The sequence below is a fragment of the Talpa europaea genome, assembly GCF_964194135.1.
Source record: "Talpa europaea genome assembly, chromosome: 2".
NCBI lineage: Eukaryota > Metazoa > Chordata > Mammalia > Eulipotyphla > Talpidae > Talpa > Talpa europaea.
The window spans coordinates 116350039-116373380 of NC_140068.1; the positions used below are offsets into that span (position 1 = coordinate 116350039).

Sequence of the window (23342 nt, forward strand, 5' to 3'; positions counted from 1 at the left end):
CAGGGCCCGGCTAGGCTAAGGAAGCTGCCAGGTGCATGTGAGCCAGCCTGTCTGAGTCTCAGCTGTCACCAGAGCTAGAACTTGGGCTCGAGGCAGAGGCAGCTCAGTGCTGTTTTTATGCTCTTCTTTCTAATTATATTTCAATTTTTTCCCCCCAAAATAGGCCCTAGGAGCCCTCTGTTTCAAGCATGCCTTGTGCTGGGTCCCGTGCTGTCTGCACACGTGCTCGGGGGCTCACTCCCCCCATTCATCCCCAGGAGGGAAGGCGTGACAGGGCAGGTCTCCCTCCCCCATGATGTGAGTCCTCTGCTCACTAGAGGAGGCAGCAGAGGCCCCTGAGGAGATACTCGGGGACTCTCCTTGGGCCGGGCTGTGAGGGAAGGGCCTGCATGGACACCACCGCCTTCCTCTGACACATTCCCTCCAGTTCCTGAAGATACAGCAGAAAATAATCCAAATCTAAGTTACAAATTTTCCAAAAACAAAACACGCACTGACAAAGAATTGTGCTGTCTGGTGCTCTGGACTGAGCTGACCTGCTGGAGACGCTGATGTCACCCCCTCAGCAGCCAGGGAATGTCAACCTGAGGAAGCCCCTCGACTCTTAGCAGTGGGGGTGCATGGAGACCCCCTGGGAATGCTTCACAGGAAGGCAAATTCCTGGACGAGATCTTCCAAACAAGTAACCCCAAGTTCTCCAGTTATTGTGTTGTCTGTGGAGACACAATCTCATCCCTTCCCTTGGCTCCTCACCTCTGAGGACGATCCCCAGACAGACCTGAGCGTCAGGAAGCCCCAGATGACATAAGAGCCCATGGTGTGAGGAGATGAAGCACTTTCATGGGTTGGGGGGTCACTCTGACAAAGACACACGGGATGTGTTTCGACGAGGTCCCGCAGGGGGTGTCCCCCCAGTAACACCCCCCAGTGAGCCTTTGGATGCGAACAACATGAGCCAAGCCACGTATATCCAAGTCCTGGGGTTTCACTTTTATTGTCTGAGGCCTGGGACGCTGTTTCCACCAGAAAGCATGCAGAAATCATGCTTTTCCTTGAAGCCCGTGGTTTGAATAAGATGAGTTTACTGAAGAATAAGACTGAGGAGTGGAGCCTGGTGCAGCCTCCAGACACTCTGGCAAAGCTATTGAAATTCTGAGCCTCATGATGAGAATATTATAGAGTCCATAAGGAAAACATCTTACACTTCAAGGATTTTTACAGAGAACAGCCCGTAACAGGTGTCTAGTTAATGCACCTATCTGACCTGTCTGTGCACTGAGGAGAACAAGGAGCCTTATCTCCAGGAGCGGGGGTGTGAGCAGGGCCATCCACTTGAGCTCTGTCTTTACTGGAAGTAACTGATCTGCGGGGAGACAGCTTTTTGGTGTTGCTGAAGCAGCTTCTCAGCAAGGCCAGGCTCGCTGTGTCTTGGCTCTTGGGCTCGCGCCCTTAGTTGAGACCAGGCAGATGGACCCTTTTATTGTTGATTTTACTTTACAGTTCTAAGATCTTTCCCTCCCCCTGCTCCTTCTTTCCCCAAAGTGCCTGCATTGTTTGAGCGCCCTTGATGACTTGATATGCCTCCCTCTCTCAGGGGATTTTCTGGAACCAAAGGGATCCTCCTTCCTGGTCTTGCTCTGCCTCCCCCACTGCTGCAGGGACTGCTCATGAATGGCCTCCTCTGCTTGTAGTTGGTGTGACCATGAGGATGATGGCAGAGGCTGATGTGATAGATCTTCCCCCCACCATGGTAGTTCTGGTTGGGGCCTCTGTGCCTCCTCTCCCGTCTGATGTCTCAGCAGAAAACACAAGCCACAGAGGTCCACAGGGAAGGACTGTGGGTGCTGGGGTGGTGGGTGTGGAGTGGGCACCTGCATCTGGGAGGTGTGAGCCTGATCCCTAAGTCATGTACAGGGGGTTAAACCAACAATAACTCAATAATGAAAAAAAAGAGGGGGCAACGGAAGTAGGATACCTCTCCTAAAAGAAAAAAATTGTCTACCCATAATTCTATATTCACCAAAAATGTCCATCAAGAGAAATTAAAATAGGTCTTCAGATTAAAAAAAAAAAACCACAACAAGTTGTGTCCCCAAAGGCCCACCCTGTGTGAAATGGTAAAGGACATTCTCCAGGCTGCAGGCAAATGATACAAGATGGACAATCAGAATCTCAGAAAAGAGGAAGAGCGTCAGGACGCAAGTATCTCATTAAGTGCAAGTTGCCATTTTTTTTTATCCTTTCTCATTACTTTATAAATATAGTGGTTTAAAATGGGAGTTAAAACACTCCTCAGGGTTTGTCAATTATAGAGATATATAATATTTAACACCAACAACATAAAAGACGCACAGGATACACATGTCTAAATAGTTGCAAGATCCCTATATTGTGTAAACTAATACATTAGTAATAGGAGGCGGACTGTTTGTTAAGAATGTGTAATGTAATTCTGGGGCCTACAAGAACAACAGTGCCTCTCCCTGGGTGTTGCCCACAGAGGTGGCATCGGGCTGTGCAGCGAGAAGGAAGCCAGGATGTGCACATGTGTTGTGAAATAAAAACATGAAACCCCCCAAAATGAAGCTAATACAAAAAAGTGTTGATAGGAAAATTAAAACAGAACATTAGAAAAAGGACCAATCTTAATAATCACCTTTATTTGAAGGACACTCTCATGGAATATAGACTTCTTGATTGGCCTCTCTTTACTAGAGGACCTTGAATCTGTCCCTCCAGGGGCTCTGGTCTCTGCTGTTTCTATAAGAAACCACCATTGGTCACATAGTTGCTCCCTGTGCATTAGTCACCTCAATGTTTGCCACAAACCACTCCAAGGCTAGGCAGCTGAAAACAACAGAGATTTGGTATCCCACACGGTTCTGTGGGTGAGAGGTCAGGAGTGGCCTCACTCGGTGGCTCCAGCCCTGGATCTCACCAGGCTGTGGACAGGATCTCGGCCAGAATGGAAGGCTCTATTTGGAAGTTTCTGGTTCAAAACTCATTCACGTGACTTTTGGGGGGAAACCTCAATTGATTGTGGTGTGATTATCTCCGTTGAGTGTCCACACCATGGAGCATGCCAGGTGACTGGCCCAAAGAGTGACCAGGGGAAAACACCACAGCGCCTTTCAAGCCTGACTCTGAAGCTTGTTCCATTCAATACCAGTTGTCCAGCCACTCTCATGGGAGGGAAATTGGTCTGGACCTCTTGAGAATTAAAACATTTGTGGACATTTGGAAACCACCACTGGCCACTAAATATATACATTCCTTTCTCAAAGGAAGCAAATATTGTTGACACCTTGTGAGAATGTGTAGGCTTGACTTCAATGAGCCTTGTGGAGATACCAGGTTTAATTTCAAACACATGAAAGATATAAGACTTAGCACATCTGGAATCTATGTTACTTTCCTGGGGGTATGTTTCCTCCCCACACCATGGACCATTTCCTGAACCCTAGGGAAGCCTGCAGTGTGCACAGCTGCTTTGCTGTCTTCTCCAGCATCCACATGCTGTGCCTTTATCCTGGGTTTGAAGGATTTAACCTGCATCTGTGAGATTTAAAGGTCAACCAAGGTTTGGGCAGTTTCTACTCCAATTGTGTCGATCACCACTGAGTGTTTGCCTTGCTCCGAGCTCTTATCCCAAATTTCCAAGTGTCTGTCCAGCCACAAAATCCCACTCTCAATATCTCAATCCAGTAAGATTTTTGCTTTTGATAGCCTGAGCTTTGCAGGGAATGGACAAGTCATCAGTGAAAGGGGGAGACTCACTGATTTCACCAGAATCAGTCTGCCTCTTTCAAGGGAAAAATACCTCAAGGTTCTTGTGGCTTTTCTAGCAGTTTTCTTGAGCGCCCCACACCTGTCTATGTATTCAGATTTGGTTGCAACCCTTCCTCTCTCTCAGGTTTATATTTCCAGGAGAAATATAAACTGCTGCTTGCTCTGCCCCCTGAAACTCTGGGCTGCCATGTCTGTGGGGGAGGAGAGCACCCTCAGGTGAGAAGGCTGCACATTGCAGTTTCTACTCATTACAGTAGCTCTTCAAGATGAACATTCTTCCCATATTTCTGCTGCCTTGGTTTATTTTTCTGGCTACTGCAAATATTTAATTTTATACTTTGGTTCAATTCTTGTAATTATCTTCTGCCAAAGACTCGCTCAAACTCTTTCTTGCACTCTAACATATAAATTTTATTTTTAATTTATTTTCATACATTGTTTTTCATTTTTGTACAGTAATTGGTTTCTTCCCTCAAGTGTAGTCCCCATAGTTCTCCCAGCACCACAGCACCTGTGAAGCATGACCATTGCCTTGTGCTCTTCCCTCTGCTGTTTTGAAACCCCATCCTCTCCTTTCCTTGCTGTAGGCCTCAGATCTATGGTCAACTTTCAACTTTTGTCTATTTCGTGACATTTTGTTCAGTTTCTCTATATTCCACATATAAGTGAAACCATAAGATATTTGTGTTTTTCCTTCTGACTTATTTTGGTTGACATAATCCCTTCCAGCTCCATCCATTTTGTGGCAAATTGCATGAGTTTGTCTTTTTTACCACTGAGTAGTATTCCATTGTGTCTATATACTACACTTTTTGATCAATTGATCTGCTTGGAGCATTTGGAAAATTTCTATATCTTGGCTCTTGCAAATAAACATAGGAGTGCAGGTTTCCTTCCAAATTTTGTGCCCTCAGAATTAGGGTAAATTCCTGGGAGTTAAATTGCTTAATCATATGGCAGATCCATTTTTAGTATTTGGAGGAAAGTCCACATAGCTTCCCATAGTGGCTGTACCAGTTTACATTCCCACACTTGCTGAGCCTCTCCCTCCAGCCATCGGCAGTCCCACCTGACAGAGGATTTGGGGGAGAAGGTCACAGCCCATGATTTGATCGTGTGAGACTAATGTACATCCAAGCCCCAGGATCCCTGCTCAGGTTCTCAAACTGACATGAGACTAGACCGGGGTCTGGGAAGCTCAGAACACCCTCAGGGACTACTGACTGCACAGCCAGCATGACAATGAAGGACAGTCCCTCTGGCCTCACTGTAGTTTGGAGGCAACACCTAAAGACAGAATGTTCCTGCATTATCTGACAAAATCAGTTATATTTGAATGGAGACCTTAGAAGTGGTTCACTAAAATCTGAAATATTGCAATATTTGTCCTCATTCTCCTCAAAACCATGAAATCACAGGTGCCTCTCATCAATCTGACAGATGCTTGTGGGCTCCGACAGTGAAAACCCCCATTATCATGGGTCTGGGCCTTTCGAACAAGACTTCGTCCACCTCCAAGGAGTACAAGCCCTTTGAGATGTGACTGCTTTGTTGTCATCAAAAACCAATTATCACACCAAAAAAAAAGATAGGACTTCTAATCCTAAGGGATCTTCTGTAAGTTAAAACCTAAGAGTTAGGATCAGTGCAAAAGAAAACTCCCACATGATATATAAATGACACATATTTCAGGGCCAGGCAGGGACTAAGAGGCCTTAGCAAACAGCATGATGAGATGGTGGCAGAAAATACACTCATCTCCCTTCATGCAAACCTTTGTCCATTGGGTCTGACAGCACATCTAAAATCTGGTAATGAACCTTAAGCATGATGGGACAGTTTACCAGTTTCATCTTGGCAAATCCATATTGCACGGCAATCCTCTAACCTGATGGGAACCTGCCCACAGCCCGTGGTGTTGAGAAGGCGCAGGCAGGTGAGCAGGGCTGGGCCAAGAGCACACACTGACACTCTTGGAGCTCAGACTCAGGCCTCGTGATGCCCCTGCTGATGGATGGATCGTGGTGCTTCTGCATATTGAATTTCGAAGGATGCCTTATTAGGAGAACCCCTTAGTGAAGATGGCTAAATGAACTAGACTAAAACTTAATCTTTATGATATAACTTTCATGCCCATGAGAATGCACGAGTCCCACAATGACAGGATCAACATCTCCATTTTGACAGATCCTCTCATATTTGCTCACAATCAGAACTTCAGAAGCTCTGCTCTAGGACCTTGTTTCTTAAAGTGTGATCCCCAGACACATGGAGCTCATCTCAGAGAGAAGATTCTCAAGCTCTGTCCAGAGGTGCTGCTTCTGGCTCTTTGAGGGGTGGTCCAGGAATCTGCATTTGTGACAATTATCCTAAATTTTCTGAAACCTAAGTTTTCAGAACTACTTTTGATGGTGTGAATCTGGGCAGGGGCTGTCACTAGAAGTGGACAGTGAGTAGGACCTGGAGCACCTTCCACGGCTTCTACTGGGATCAGTAGGCAGATCCAGGGACATGTTGGGGAACAGATCGTCCATCCTCATGACCCACACAATGTGATACAGAAGGCTGGCACACCTGTCCTGTCACTGACACCAATGTGGGGTTAAGGTGACAGGACCTCTCACGCTGGTAATTAACCTACTTCTGAGCAAGTTCTTTTTTTTTTTTTTTAAAGATTTATTTATTTTTACAAGAACTGAGGTACAGGCCAGATGCGTGGGAGGGTGAGAGGATTCACCAGAGACAGAACAGGCAGACTGACGAAATACACTGCCGAGGGGAGCAGCGGGCGAGGCAGGAAAGGTCTGCTTCGCCATGTGGGATTCTCGCCGGCCAGGCAGGATTGAACCCATACTGCCGAGGCTGAGGAAGTCTTCATAGTGCGGTGCTCAACCACCTGTGCCACCAGGGAGGCCCTCTGAGCAGGTTCTCATGCAAGGCGGTGGGAAAGCATTGTCCATGTCAGAGTCACTGGGTCAGCTGTGCCTTGGTCCTCAGAGGCAAATGAATGGGACTGTTTTTCCTGTGAAAGATTCTGAAAAACAAAAGTAATGTCTATCTTTACTAATGATGGTCACCTGTCTTTTTTGAAATCCAAGGCCACCTCTCTCATTGGGGATTTTCATACAGAATCAGTTTGGTTTCTGGGATGTGAAAGCCCAGACCTGGCCCCTGGTGACCCTCACAGCCCAGATGCCCTCCTCCTGCAGAGGGAGAGTCGGCCCTTTATTCTCAGTGACTCTCCAGCCACCCCAGCTGCAGTGTCCTCCTGTGACAGTGTCACTACAGCAGTGGGTCCCTGGTAGGGAGGGACCCTCACACCCCACACTAGGGGCTGATGTCCTGTCTCTGGGGATGAGCACAGACCCTGGCAGAGAGACTGTCACAGTGACGTGTCCCATCCTCGGAGAGCAGGCGCTCCAGGTGCGCAATGTCCTGGGCCAGGACTACTTCCTGCCACAGAAGAAGACTGAGGGTCAGTGTCATGGAAGAAAAGAGGATACCCAGATACTGACCCTGGGTGAACTCTAGGAAGATGGTGGGAGTGATATGTGGCTCAGTTTTCTCCTCTGGAACTGGGGATGTCCTTATTATTAATGACTATTATAGAAACAGCTTGAATTTAGCATCACTTTACAGTATACAAAAAGCTTTTTCACTGTTCACGGTGACTCTGGAAGCAAAGGCAGATGTGTTGCTTCTTCACAGGAGAGAAATGGTCTCAGAAGAAAGGAGTCTACACCCCACTGATGCCATAGTGGCCACGGCATGTGTGTCTCCAATTTCTTCTATCCTGCTCCCTTCCATGTCTGCAGTGTCCCCGTGGGGAAAGGGGTTTCCAGGCTTCTCTGCCCTTGACGTCCATCCTCACCGTCTGTGGCCGCAGAAGCCATTTCTACCTGACGTGGATGCTCCACCTGCAGCTCACAGGTCCTGCTTGTCCTTTGGCCTCTCTCTGGCCTGACAGTCATGACTGCTGTTTACTAAAAGAACATCATCATTTAATTCAAAAGATTAAGTCATTTCCTTCACCAAAGATTGAAACTTTCCCCATGGTGCTTTTTAAGCCAGTTGCTCCCAAATACAGATCTCGAGCATCTTTCATGATTTAATTCACAAATATTTATTAACCATCTGCAGATCCCCTAGGAGGAAACAGGAGCATGTGTGTTAGTGGACCCTACATAGGCTCCTCACACGTGTGCTCACAGGCCTCACCCTGGAGAGCTTCCTCCTGCTCCTGTGCGTGTCCCAGGGCGTCTGTCATGAAATTCTCCCCACACCATAATAGTAATGGTTTACATCGCTTCACTGCCCAGGACTCCTACAAGTCTGTGTTCTTTTGATAGCTAACCTCTATTCCTCATTCCCCTCTATTTCAATAATGTGTTAGGGAGAAGGTTTGAAGTGTTTGGGGAGAAACAGAATCCCTCTGCTACATGTCTCCCCCCTCCTAGATGATGTTGTCATCAGGGCTCACGGCCTTATGGTCACATCTCCTAGCGCACAGCCCTCCCCGGGCAAGGACTGGTCATGGGAGACAGACTTCCAGCTTCCTGTGGTCTCAACTTTTCTCACCATTTGGTTCCTGCTTTTTTCCTTGAGGGAAGAACAGGAGGAGGTGAGTGTCCAGCTCCTCTCTGGGGCCCCTTGGCCTCTGTCCTCCCTCAGGCATCAGGGGACGAGAAGGGGCGGGGAGTTGGGGTCCCTGCTGTGTCCAAGCTCTGCCATCACTGGCCCTGATGGTCTTTTCATTGATTCACCCTCATCGGTATAGCAAGAATGACTATGATGATCTACTTAGTTCAAATACTAACACTTTCTAGAAGTCATGACTTACATAGTTTCACTTCCTTATTTAGTGTCACTTTCTCAAGACTGAGCAGAGAAGGAAGGTGTCAGGTGGGTACAGGACACCATACCCTGCAGGAGACAGTCACCTGTTCCAACAGGTGATGGTAAAACAGCACAAAGATGTGGGACAGGTCACTGTTTCTGGTCCTCACCCATATATTCACAATTACAAGACAGCTGTCAGGTTCAATGTGCAACAACAACAGGGTCTATTAACAAAGAGACACTGCAAAAAAGGGAGGAGTGTCTAAGGCCATAAATTACCATCTGTCCTATCTCAGACAGTGTCCACAGTGCCCAGCTATCCAAACAAAGCCTATACATGCTACATGGTGCTGGTCCTTCAATGATAGCATGAAGCTCAGAGGTAAGCAGTGGACCAGCTGGAGGTAAGCCCTGGTGGGGCTGCTCAGGTGACATTGCAGCAGCCAACAACAGCTGTCCAAAGGCTAGGCAAACAGCACCAGATGCTGGACTGGACAGTGACAGATGCAATAGCACCAGGAAATTGTGCCAGAGGATCAAATGGTGGACAGCTCTCAGAGGTGACTGGATACAGGTCAGCAGTGCTGGTCAGCAGGTAATTGTGCCAGAGATGCCAGTGTCACAGCTTGTAGAGATGCCATTGCACCAACAGCAAGCAACTCTTAGAGATGCTGTGCATAAATCAACTCCTTTAGAAACAGCTCCTTTAGAACATGAGGGACAGGCCAATGATGCTCTCTGCAAGCAACGTTAGAAGCAGGGCCATAAGCAGGTGCGAAGTTCAGATCTTAGCAAAGGTCTCAAAGATCTCAAAGTCTGCAGAGGTCTGAGCAGGTCTTTCTAGGCGTACTGACAAATCTGATCTGCAGCCTCTAACCAAGTAACTCACACTGGCTTGTATCTACTTCAGGGTCTCAGCTCTTCAAGACAGATTTGTCCCTTGATAATCCCAGCTGTATGATTGGTACCAGTCAAGGTCAAGCTCCAATCAGACTGGTCCATTTATAACCCTGAATGGTCTCAAAAACCTTGACTGGCACCTGTGAGAGCTCGAATATGATTGGTCCTTTGTGAGCTTGAACTTGATTGGTCTGTTTACAATTCTGGCACTGTATTCATAAGAGAAATGCCTGCCAGTATGACAGATACCTGAGGTCAGGTAGTCTCACCCTGGAGTGCAGGCTGCTGTCACTCAGATCCCATCTGATGGGCCCACAGGCTGCAAACAGTAAGGTCCTCTCTCCCCACAGCATCAGGGATCACAGTGGGAGAGGGCTTCAGCAGGCCAGACACTCACCTGAGCATCCAGAGCAGGCACCCCTCTATCACAGCCTTCCAGGCCAGTATCCCACCTGCCACAGCCCAGCCCAGGCCACCACTGCCAGAGTTCAGGGATTGCTCACAGGCAATGTGCTGAGCATGCAACATTGGACTCTCCCTGTGGCTTCTGTCAAGCTGGTCATACCTTTTAAACAACCTGTGTGCACCAGGTTGCGGGGATCCTAAATCAATGTAGCTACAGGTACAGTGACCAAGTCTGCACCCAGAGGACACACTGACCACAATACAGTTGAACCATTTGTTCCCTCTTGGGTGGCTCCTGGCAGCATGGACAGCACACGGATCCTCAGTGGGTCTGAGAGTGACTCGGCTGTGACAGGCCTGGCAGAAGCTGTGGATACAAGAGGTGCTCCCCAGACCTCTGCTCCAGGCAGATGCTGCAGGTCACTTCTTTTAGGGGGTGTCCAGGAATGACCCCGAGATCCTGACTGTCCTGCAAAGTGAGTGAGGAAGGGGAACAAATGGAGGGCAGAGGAGACGCTCAGGGTGGAGGTGACCACACCTGCCCTGGACAGACCACAGGAGCCTCCTCCCTGTCCCGCACACTCTCACCCTCTCTCCAGTCTCTGCTCCTCACGGCACGCCCCCAGGCTTTTCTCAGCATGGACCCTCACCTGCCTTCTCTGCTCCCCACACCAGGCAGGGAGGGCTCACAGGGCCTGTCATCACCTCCACTTTCTCCCCCATCCTCTTTCCCTGCAGCCAGGAGAGCAGACAGGGGTTGAGCGCCCATGATGTGCCAGGCCCTGAGCTGAGACTCATAGGCATCAGATCCCCATCCTCACCATGTCCTTAACCTCACCATACACAAGTGAGTAAACTGAGGCTCTTGGGGGGGAGTCCCTGTGCGGGTCCCATCCACATGCTGGGGGCACTGGTTGGAGTCCAGGCCCAGGGTGAGGTCTGTGCTTCTCAGCACCCGCTGCAGCGGCTCTAGCTCCTGCCCGTGCCCAGCCCTGGACCCACCCTGCGCCCAACACCGAGGACCCTCACCCTGTCTCCTTGGGGTGACTCACCTCCCTGTCACCTCCTGCTCCCCCTGGGGCTCAGGGCACCTGTCACTTCCTCAGGGAGGAGGCCCAGCAGCTCCCAGGTCAGGGGCCCCTCGCTCTGTGCTCCCCGGGCTCGTCTCCAGCTGGACTCTGAGTTACAGACACAGAGTCCTGGGATTACGCACTCTGTGCCCCAGTGCCTGGCAGAGGACACCCCAAATATATGTCATTTGAGTTAAGAAATGAATAGAGTTAACACAAAAAGCAGTTCAGGAGGACTCTTGTTTCTAATAATGTTGGGTGAGGACATTCCTACCAACCAGCATACCACAAACAATGTATTTTGTTGGAATTTGCCCTGCATAAGATTTCAGATATTTCAAGGTTTATTATGTGACGATTTATCCTTATTCTGTTTGAAAACTGAGGTCAGAACATGGTCATTTTTGTCTCCACTTTCTCTCCTCCCCTGTCTCCCTCTATCACAAGAGCAACAGCCGGAGGAATTTTTTGATAAGACTTAACAACAAAAGGGCTGCCTGGGCAGGTAGTGGGCGCCCATCACTAAGAGGACCCAAATCTCACTCTCGGTGTTTCCAGGGGATTTGACTTTGTTGAGGCCTCAGCCCCCTCAGCTATAAGACCCTTACTCACTGCAGCTGCCACAGCAGGGGAGGGGCCTGGATAGAAATATTTACTTTGGTTCATTTTTGCCATTTTGTCCTGCTATTAATGTTTGCTTGGATCAATAGCATTTTCTTAGCATTTTCTCCCTCTCCCACAAGGTTCTATTTCACATCATTATAACCACAGCAAAAATAATAGAACTTTTACAGTAAAAGGAAAACACTTACCTCCAATCCTGGTGGCTAATGAGGTAACAACACTCTTTTGCTTCTCCATGGAACTGTACTTGTTGGGGTGTTGCCTGACACTCTTCACTCTGTGGGATTTGAATTCATTTGTGCTGGAGCTTGATGTGCAATTGCCTTCCCATTTCCTTATGTCGTGTGCCCTGTCTCTCCTGTCACACACACACACACACACACACACACACACACACTCCCCTCTCCTTGGGAACAAGACCCTCACTCAGCACTGGGGTTACTCTGACCCTCTGTCTCTGGTCCCCTCAGAGCCGCCCTCTCTGCAGTGTCTCTACTCAGTGGGATCTGAGCAGCCCCAGGAGTCCCTGCACCTCCTGCCTCTGTCCTTGTGGGAAACCAGCCCCTCACCCTGCATGACAGTGAGGAGGCGAAGGCAAAGTTCTGAGGTCAGTGATGGATGGAGGAGACAAGTTACTTTTTTTCTCTTGGTTTAAAATAGTTTTTTATTACTGATTTTTGAGGTAACACATGTTTACACACTGCATGTGACTTAAAGTCGGAAACTCACCTCCTCAGATGTGGGTTCCCTCACCCTCACTTCAGATGCACCCAGAGTCCTCCCCTGTGTTCCTCTGGACCTTCTTACTCCTTTTGCTCCCCAACCTCAACCCCTCTGGGAGCCTGAGCTCTGCAGCCAGACTCCAAGGGCAGGTTAGGTTTTCTCTGTTCCTTTGCTGGGTTTCTGTTTATTACACACATGAGTCATGTCATCCGGTATTTGTGGTTCTCCTGAATTATGTCACTTAGCATACTTTTACCCATTTCCATCCATGTTGTTGTAAGTTCAAGATTTCATATACCTGCCTTTTCATCATCTATTTTAAGTACAGATTGTTCCCATAATTTGGCAATTATAAATATTGTTGCAGTGAACACAAGAGTGCACATAGCCCTTGAAATGAGTTTTGCATTCTTTGGATGCATCCCAAGGAGTGGTTGCTGGGGCCTCTGGCAAATCTATGTTTAATATTTTGAGGAAACTCCATACTGTTTTCCGTAGGGGCTGGACAGTTACCACAACAGTGTGTGTAGGTTCCTTCCCCCCCCCCGCCCCCCACCTTGCCAACACTTGCTGTCTCTGGTCTATTTTATTTATTTATTTATTTATTTATTTATTTATTTATTTATTTAAACTTTTTTTTAAGATTTATTTATTTATTTATACAAGCACTGGGTATTGTCAGAAGCGGGGCTGGGGGGGTGAGAGAATTCACCAGAGCCAGAGTGGGGAGCAGAGCAGGCAGAAGGACCGAAGCACACTGCTGAGGGGAGCAGCAGGTGGCAGGAGAGGTCTGCGCGCCATGTGGGACCGTCCTCCGGTGGCCGGGGAGCAGCCGGGCATAGAACCCACGCTGCAGAGGCTGATAGCAGCTTCGCAACACAGTGCTCAACTGCTGCGCCACTGGGGAGGCCCTCTGGTCTTTTTAATATGAGCCACCTCATAGGTGCGAGGTGGTGTCTCATTGTGGTTCTGATCTGCATCCCCTGATGACGTGTGATGGGAGCATTTTCCATGTGCCTGTGGCCATCTCCATCTTCTTTGAAGAAGTGTCCATTTAGCTCCTCTCCCCATTTTTGATTGGGTTGTTTTCTGGAGTTTAGTTATGTGTATTATTTGTGTATCTTGGATGTATGATATGCAAATTATTTCTCCCACCCCACAAGGTGTCTTTACATTTAAGGACGGTGTCCTTCGCTGGGCAGGAGCTAGCAGTTTAATGTGTCTCCACTGGTCTCTCTTTGCTTCTGTTTCCTTGGTAGATATCGAGGGCAGTGAGTCTACTGTGTAGGACACACTATGGTGTCCATGTCATTGTACATTTGTCTAAAATCCACAATATGGACACCGCCAAGAGTGACCCCAATGTGCAGGCAAGGGCAGTGAGAGATGATGATGAGCAGGTTCAGTATGTGAAAGATGTGCTGCTATGAGCTTAGCATGTAATTAGGACATGATGCAGTTAAAGGGGTTTTAGTAGGATTTAATTTTGATTGTATTATTTCATGAGCACAGAAGTAATTTTATATTCAAGAATTCACGTAGCTAAATAAATAGCACCCAATTCCCACCACAGCCCTCCAGTAAGCCAGGTCATTTGCTTAAAACCAGTTAGCAATTTATCATTTCTCTTTCTAGAAAAATATATCTATGCCTGTATCTAGTCATTAGTGTTTACTATTGTATAAGTACAAGAGTGTAAGACACAGAGTGGGAGAAATGATTGCAAATCAGATCATGTATCTGATAAAGAATTTGTATCTAGAATTGATATTACAAATGAGGTCTTACAACTCAATAATAAGAAAAGAGGGCCTCCTCTGGTGGCGCATGTGGTTGAGTGCCATGCTGTGAAGCTGTCCACAGCGTCTACAGCGCCGGTTCGATTCTGGCCAGCTGGCAAGGGTCCCACATGGCGTAGCAGACCTCTCCTGTCTCGCCTGCTGCTCCCCTCAGCAGTGTATTTCGTCAATCTGCCTGTTCTGTTTCCCGCTCTGTCTCTGGTGAATCCTCTCACCCTTCCACGCATCTGGCCGGTTCTTGTATAAATAAATAAATCTTTAAAAAAAATAAAATAAGAAAAGAAATGATCCAGTGCAAACAATGGACAAAAGACTTCACCAATGAAGGATACAGATGCCAAATAACTGTGATGCTCAATTTCAGAAGTTATTAAGGAAAGACAGACTAAAAACAATAGTGATACCACTACATGCTTATTAGAAGGCAAAAGTCCCCCTAAAATGGGTCACAGCAAGTGCTGACTGCACCACAGGACCCCTCATCACTGAGGGGATAATCCAGTCATCACATAGGATAATCCAGTCACTAGGGAGGGTCTGACAATTCTTTTAAAGCCAAACACAGAACAACCATAAAGTTCAGTGAGCACTGTCCCTGCTATTTACCCAACTACTCTGAAAACTTGTATTTGCAAAACAACAAAGAAACCAAACCAAAAAACCCTGCAGGAAGTAAATGTTTATAGCAGAACCCCCACTAAGTGTGAGCTGCCTACAGTGACTTCCTTCCAAAGACAACAATAACTAAAGAAAAGAAAAATGAAACTGGATATTTGTACACTTGATGTGTTGATAGAGGCCATTGTGCCTGAGCAGCTCTGCTCACAGGAGTCATCAGAAGAGGAAAGTTTGAGAAACTGTCAGCCAGAGGAACTAAGGAGTTGTGTTTGGAACTTCATGTGGTGTCCTGGGTGGGATGTGGGAGCATGAAAAGAACATTAGGGAAATTAATGAAACCCAAATACAGCGCAGAGTTTAGTGAAAGTGCATCAGTATTGCTTCCTTAGCTGCTCAAATGAGATGTGGTCACATGAGACGTTAACAATTTGGAAATGATGTGGGTTATACAGGAACTCTACTACCTTTGCCACGTTTCTGTAAATCTAACAGTACTTTTTTAAAATGTTATTTGAAATTAAATTTTAAATTAAAATAACATTGTAAAAAATAGCCCTCAACAAAGTTACAGGTTGTAGAAGGAAAAATGATGAACTTTCCAGTTCTCCCAGGTATTGTTTTCAAGGAACTGGAGAGAGGGGTTCTGAGAGAAAAGCTGGAAACCTCACACCCAGAGCAGGCTCCAGACTCGCCTCTCCTCTGAGCCCTGCTTCTCCGACTCCTCACAGAGCATCTCACCCCAGGACAGGACGCCGCCCTCCAGGACCCCCAACTCTGCCCACCTCAGCCCCCGCCCCGTCCTGGCGGCTCCACCAGAATCCGGAACAGCGCGGCAGCGCCCCCGTGTGGCCACAGGGCTGAGCGCAGGAGACCAGAGCTGCCCTTCCCCAGGGCTCCTTGAGCCCCCAGGGGCAGCACAAGGTCCACTGTCACGTTAGGGGTCCTCAAAATTGACCCCCTAGTGAGTAATTATGGGTACAGGCCTCAGGGAAGAACCAGGTGTCTAGGTCATAACAGTTGCCCTCCCAGTTCTGGGTCCCCAGATTTTGCAGGTTCCCTCAATCTGCTTGGATGGGAACTTGGACTCCAGAGTCCCTGTTATCTGTTCCTGCTTCCAGGGATGAAAGTGCCTCTTCCTGAGCATCAGCCCCCAATTCTCTATCCTTAGGATGAGGGGAGGGGCCAAGTAACAGACTCTCAGGTTCTGTTCTAGACCTTCTGAGTCTTCTTGAGTGTCCAGGTGACTCCTGTGGTCACTGAAGTGGGGGCTCCCTGGTCTCTGTGTCTTCTCCATGTGGGGTCAGACTGTGCAGTCGGCTCTGGCGGGTGTCTTCTCTGATTGCTCATCACTGTGGAATCTAGGGTTCAATTCTACTCCTTTTTCTTGCTGAGTCATCACATTCTGGGTGACCCTTACATGCTCAAGACCTTAAATATCATTGACATCACATAACCTCCCAGATCTGTTTCTTACCTCAGACATTTCACCTGTCCCCAAACTTGTCTGTCCAATTGCCAACATCACTTTCAATTCTAATGGATCTGATTCAACTTTCCTAAATTGAGTGCCTAGGATGCCCACATATGGGTCTGCGGAGTCTTCCCATGTCACTCTGCTCACCTCCAATGAAGCCACCAATCTCTTTGTCCTGGGACCTGCACTGGTTTCCCCCATTTTTCTTCCCATCTCTCACCCTTCCATGCTGCACAGCAGCCAGACTGAGCTACCAGAGAGAAATCCCACAGGTGTATATCTGCTCAGAAGGTCTTATCACCCTGCATCTTACTTAGAGAGTCAGACCCTCCCAACATCCTCAGGCCTGAATGATGTGGGTGCACACAGACCCCATTTCAATTGGCTCTGCTCTAGCCCTTGGCCTCCTTGCTCATGTCAGTCACACAGACACAGTCCTTTTCATCACATCCTATGGGCAACGTGTCCATCAAACTTTTTCTCAAAAGTCACTTTAGTGAGAACCACACTGACCATGCTTGGAAGAAAACCATGCTGACACCTTCCCACATCCCTTACCCACTTCTAATCAGACACTTGTGGTTTACTGTCTGATCTACTGTCACACAGTCCCCCAGTCTCCCCTCCCCACTAGGACACACTCTCACAGGCCGTGAGTTGTGCATGTTTTTAGTTCTCTGAGGTTTCCTAGTTGTATAAACAGTCAGTCACACATCTCACCAGTTATCAGTTGTGTCATCAGTGCAGTGCACTTCCCTGTTCTAGAGACAGTGTCTTTACTAATATTGCGCATTACACAGGTGTATTTCTTTGGAAAAGGGGTTCCTAGGTTTGTTTGTTTTTTAAGATTTATTTATTTTTTAATTTATTTATTGTATAGATTTACTTATTTATACAAGAACTGGGGTACAGGCCAGAGATGTGGCAGGGTGAGACAATTCACCAGAGACAGAGCGGGGAGCAGAACAGGCAGAGGGACCGGAAACACTGCTGAGAGGAGCAGCCAGCGATACAGGAAATGTCTGCCTGTTATGTGTGTATCTCCCTGGCTGGCAGGGAATCAAACCAGGCTGCAGAGGCTGTGCACAGCTTCACAGTGCTGCACTCAACCCACTGCGCCAACAGGGAGGCCCCAAGATTTATTTATTTTTGCGTAGAAAAACTGGGGTGTAAGAAGTGTGGTTGTGGGGTTGGTAAGAGGATTCACCAGAGACAGTGGGGAGCACAACAGGTGGATTTACTGAAATACACTGCTGAGGGGAGCAGCAGGAGAGACAGGAGAGGTCTACTGTGCCATATGTGGGTTAGCTGCCCAGCTTGGGATTGAACTCAGGGTATTGAGATGATAGCGCTGAGACTTAACCCCTGGGCCACCAGGGAGGGGCTGGGTTCCTAGGCTTATGGGTCCTATTTTTCAGCCAACTATGAAGGTAACTGACTCCATGAACCCCTGGGTCTTGATTAGCACCAGCACTGGGGTTACTACATTGAAGGGCAGGGTTACAGGGAGGAGCTGTAGAGAGAAATAGAAATCTCTCAGGAACTCATCTAAACTCATCAGGAAATTATCAAATCCTCCTCTCTAGTAATACCAGGATTTTGTTGGGAAAGATGGAAAAGAATAATCCAGAAAAAAGTCCTAAATGAGGCCAAAAATCAGATGAGTCTAGAAATTCATCTTACCAGACTCCTGTGTGCTGGGGACACCCTGGGCCTTGTGGGGACAATGACAGATGCTCTTGCTGCTGACAGAGACAGGGACCAAGAGGACATGAGGCCTGGTCTCTAAACATCAAGGAGAACAGGCATAAAGAAAAACAACAACAACAAAACCTGAAGAAGCAAAGTGGGAATCCATAGACAGGCTAGACGCTAGATCCTGAGCTGAGCCTGGGCTGACCCAGCCACACAAGCACTCCCTGCCCAGACATGACAGCACAAAGCCAGGTGGGGTCTGACCCTGTGATCACAGGCCCTGCTGGGACAGGTGCTCCTGAAGGACAAGGACAAAGGAGAAGAGAGATGACCCCTGAGGAGTGACCACGTCAAAGCCCGCGATGTACTGAGAACTGACTGGACACAGGCTCCGTCCCCCTCGGCCCCTCACAGCCTCTCCCGCCCCCACCTGCACAGACTCAGCACAGAAAACACATGATTCTGGAAGGTTTCCCACTTATTTCACTCAAATTTTAAGAATCATTTTTATTAGCCCCCCAAACTCATCAGGCAAGCTTACACAAAGAAATTTCAGAACTCAAGTATTATTTCAAGAGGGAAGTAGTTACTATTCTTGAGGAAAACACAGACGGGTAGACGCAGACTAAGCTGCCTCTGCTGGAGCAGGAAAGTCATCAAGGAGAGACACAGGTCAGTGTGGGGAGGGGCCTGGTGGGCAGGGCTGGGCCAGTCTCCCCACCTCCTCACGTTATCTTCTAAGAACAGAAACACATTCCGATGCCTTTTGCAGCACAGGAAACCAGAGGATCTTGAAGTTACAAAGTGGGGGTGAGAAGAAATCCTGCATCACTCAGCCCCCACCTGGCAGCTGGCTCACACTGTGAAGGAAAAGGATCATAAAAAATTCAAAGAAACACGAAGTGTCGACATTCTCAATAGTCCACCCCATCCTCAGACTGTCCCCTCAGTGCTTCCCCATAACCTGATTCCATCCTCTCTGCCCCAGCCCCTCCCACTGCAGGCCTCCAGGGTCTCACCTTTAGGGGCTGAGAGACACATCAGGGCCCTGGGCACTGTCACTGCCTGGGGGAGAACAAAACAGAACCTGGTCAGAGCCAGGAGAGAAGAGACCACAGGAGGGACTGATGTGACTCCCCCATGGCTTCCATCGACACTGTCCTCAGGGGCTTAGGGACCAAACCCCTGATCCACACTAGTGGCAGGAAGGCACAGTGCGGAATCTCTATGACCCCAGCAGAACGGGAAAGGAGAGAAGTCCTGGAGTCCTCGGTGGCTTTCTCAGGCTTTATTTGGGATTTTACCAGGTACAAGGCAGGCAGGGGTGCCAGGGGTGCCAGCAATGATGCCTGTGGTGGGGCCTTTGCTTCTCTGTTCCATTCATTCTGCTGGTGTCCCTGTGACACCGCCCTTATAAGCCCAGTATCTCAGTCCAGATGAATCCCACCTACACATGCCCACACCCTATGCCAGGTGCCCACCATCAGGCATGCATTCAGGACTGCAGGGATCCATCATCAATCCTCATGGCGGGAGGGCAGAAAAGCCTGATACTTTACTTACCCTACACTAGGCAACACAAGTATGTGGATGGTACTTCCCATTAGCAGGTAGGGCAAGTTCTACCTGTGGCCTGAAAGCCCCCAGTGGACAAGATCCCCCACTCCCTTCCCTACCCGAGTGCTTCTTCCTGCACATCACAGCTGCAGCCACTGCAGCTCCAGTGAGCACAGCTCCAAGGACCAGGCCAGCAATGATGCCCACGGTGGGGTCGGTGGAGTCAGTAGGGATGGTGGGCTGAGGAGGAGGCACTGGAAGGGAAAGGAAGGTGAGACCCTGATCCCCTCCATCTGATGCTCTGAAAGTCCCCAGAGTGGCTCCTGATGCCCCTGAGAAGCTCTGTGCCCACGTTCCCTCTTTACCCCAAGTCAGGACTCGGGGCTTCAGCAGCCCCTCATGCTGCACATGGCACGTGTATCTCTGCTCCTCTCCAGAAGGCACCACCACAGCTGCCCACTTCTGGAAGGTTCCATCCCCTCCAGGCCTGGTCTCTGCCAGCTCCGTGTTCCAGGTCAGGTCGTCCCCAACTCGCTGCCAGGTCAGGGTGATCTCCGCAGGGTAGAAGCCCAGGGCCCAGCACCTCAGGGTGACCTTCTGGTCACAGGTGGGTTGGTGGGTCACGTGTATCTTTGGGGCCTCTGAGGAGAAGGATGAAAGCTTTCATGTTTTCAGTTTTTCTCTCATGGACCCTGAAAAACCCTCTTGTGACCAACCTCAGAATGGACAGGACAATGGATTTGGGAAGAGGAAGCACAAAATCTAGAAGCCAGCCTGGTCTGGGCAGTCTGGGATAATCTCTTGTTCCTTAGAAAGTTCTAAAATTGTTGGGCCTCCCCGGTGGCGCAGCGGTTGAGCGCTGGGTTGCGAAGCTGCCCGCCGCCTCTGCGGCGCCGGTTCGATCCCCAGCTGCTCCCCGGACACCAAAGGAGGGTCCCACATGGCGCGCAGACCTCTCCTGCCGCCCGCTGCTCCCCTCAGCAGTGTACTTCCGTCCTTCTGCCTGCTCTGCTCCCCGCTCTGGCTCTGGTGAATTCTCTCACCCTCCGGCGCTTCTGACTATACCCAGTGCATGTATAAACAAAACAAACAAACAAATAAATAAATAAATAAAACATGCCTCTATTTTAAAAAAAAAAAAAAAAGAAAGAAAGTTCTAAAATTGTAAGTTCTAAAATTGTTATGGGGAAAGGATGTCCTGAGCAAACGCCATACAGTTTTTGTGGACTCCACCCCAACTCCAGACCAAAGCCATCAAGACACTGGGAACTACAAATCCCATATCACCAAAGGCTGGGACCTGAGGGTGGAGTTAAGCGGCCAGGTTTGTTATAAAACCAGCCATGTGGGCCTCAGGTCTCACTCCTGATCTTCCAGCTCTTGGCTCTCCGCCAGCTCTCAGCGTGCCACTGGGATTCCAGGTCAGTGGAACTGATAGGACGCATTCATGAGTTTATCTCCCCTTTTTCTCCCTGAGATATTCATTTCTTCATTTCCCCCTTCTTTTGTAACTAAACCCTTTATTAACCTTTTGTGTGTGCCTGCAGTTGAGTATTAATAAGGCCCTTTTAAGCGGCAGGGACCCACTGTCAGGCAACCCACTTCATATTGGGGTTGCCCTGTAACAGAATTAGGGCGACAGTTCTGGATAGGACACATTTATCTAAGGAGGAGAGCAGACTTTTGCTCCTGACCTAGGGACTCAGAAACCCAGGGGCCTCCTCCTCCCCTGCCCAGAGAGGGGGCGCTGCTGTGACCCTGACAGCAGCGGTGCCGGCCTGAGGGGGGTGGGACACCTCGCGGCCCCTCTTACCTGAGCGCTGCAGCGTCTCCTTCCCCAGCTTCAGGTGTCTGCGCAGCCACTCCACGCACCTGCCCTCCAGGTAGTTCCTGCAGTGCTCCGCCTCTCCGGCCGCCTCCAACTTGCGCCGGGAGATCTGAGCGGCCATGTCCACCGCGGTCCAGGAGCGCAGGTCCTCGTTCAGGGCCAGGTAATCTGCGCCGTCGTAGGCGACCTGACTGTACCCGCGGAGGAGGCGCCCGTCGGGCCCCACGTCGCAGCCAGACATCCCCTGGAGGGTGTGAGAGCCTGTCCCCGCCCCGTCACCCTGCGTCACGCCGCGGTCACCCCGCCCGCCCCCGCCGGGAATAAACCGAAACTGACGCGGGAACCCCGCGGGGAACGTCCCGGGGCTCGGGTCGAGGGTCCGGCGGGTCCCCCTGTCTGGGGGACTCTCGGGCCGGGGTCTGGGGTCCCCGCCCGCCCGCGGGGGTGGGGTCATGAGCGCCCCAGGGCCCGCCCCGCTCACCGGCCGCGCTCTGGTTGTAGTAGCCGCGCAGGTTGTTCAGGCTGACTCGGAACATCTGCGCGTTGGTCTTCGCTCTCCGCGTCTCCTCCTCCCAGTACCCCGGGCCCTCCTGCTCCATCCAGGGCGCCCGCGGCTCCATCCTCGGCCCCGCCGCGCCGCTGTCGAACCGCACGAACTGCGTGTTGTCCACGTAGCCCACCTCCAAGTACCGGGGCTCCCCGGGGCCGGGCCGGGACATCGCGGTGGAGAAATACCTCAGGGAGTGGGAGCCTGGGGGCGGGAGGGGAGACCCGGGCTGACCCTCCTCCCTGTGTAGGTCCTGAGAGATGGGGCCTGAGAGGAGGAGGGCCGGGGGTCTCCTGAGACTGAAATGGGGCAGCCGATAGGGAGGGCCTCCCTGGTGGCCCTAGGGGTTAAGAAGCAACCTATGAAGCCACCTGGAGCCACTGCAGCAGGAGTCTGATCCCTGACTGGCCAGGGAGCAACCCAAGTGGCCCAGCAGACCTCTCCTGTCTCTCCACATAGTGCAGCAACCTCTCCTGTCTTGCCCGCTGCTCCCCTCAGCAGTGTATTTCAGTCAATCTGCCTTTCTGTTCCCCACTCTGTCTCTGATGAATCCTCTCACCACCCGCCACACCACTGGCCTGTACCCCAGTTCTTGTATGCATAAATGTTTAAAAAAAAAAAAAAAAGAAGGCTGGAGACAGTCAATGGGGCAAGAGGAGGAGGAAGGCAGGGAGGGACAGAAAGGGGTCAGGGCAGGGTGGGGTCAAGGGGAACAACAGGGTCAGAGATGGGGGAGATGAGACATTCCTGGGCTCCAGTGCTTTTGCAAGGGTTCCTCTAGTTCCCCCTCCTCAGCAGCCTTTTCGCTCCAGAGCCCCACTCACCGGCCCAGGTCTCTGTCAGGGCCAGGGCCCCTGAAAGCAGCAGCAGGAGGGTTGGGGGCCTCATGACCTGAGCTCTTCTGTCTGCAGGAGATTCTGAGTCCAGGCAGGGTGGCTGAGACTTTATAACTGCAGTGATGCTGACTGACTCTAGGAAACTGAGGGAACGGGTTGAGTCATCAGTAGTTTCAAGGAGATCGTGAAAGATTGTGTGTGAGAGAAGTGAAACTCATTAAATAGGGAATCTCATTTACTCTTTGTTGTGGTTGGCCAATGAAAAAACTGTACAGCCTCTCTGAAATATGTGAAAACACGTGATACCTTTCAGATAATTGTGAATATTCAACTTTGTTCCATGTCTACAATAAATTGAAACAATACAAGTGGTGGCTTTTCAAATGTTATTTGCAAAGTGAGTGGTAGAACGAGATCATTGAATGTTTTCTATTCTGTTACATTAATTCCTTAGGGCTCTATGGAATTACCAGGTTATATGATCTTTATGTCAATTATTCTGGAATCAAATTTTGAAAATCATGCATGTTTTACTTTCCAAAGATCCCCAAAGAAAAGTAAGTGGCTCCTGGCAGTTGTCAGGTTTACAGTGATGGGACACAATTTTTCACTATCTGGTTTTCACTTGGAGCTTGTAC

General features: G+C 49.5%; 1 protein-coding gene across 1 annotated transcript in view; it reads right to left on the minus strand.

Annotated features, from left to right (window-relative positions):
* The window catches only part of LOC311188280 (saoe class I histocompatibility antigen, A alpha chain-like), a gene marked incomplete at both ends in the record, with an annotated part of 244470 nt that extends 221714 nt beyond the window's left edge, over positions 1-22756 (minus strand). The window contains 3 exons of the mRNA XM_084259418.1: positions 21307-21582; positions 21803-22072; positions 22693-22756. Of these exons, the coding sequence (XP_084115544.1) occupies positions 21307-21582; positions 21803-22072; positions 22693-22756 (610 nt within the window). The remainder of the gene's footprint in view (positions 1-21306; positions 21583-21802; positions 22073-22692) is intronic.
* Positions 22757-23342: the final 586 nt, after the last annotated feature.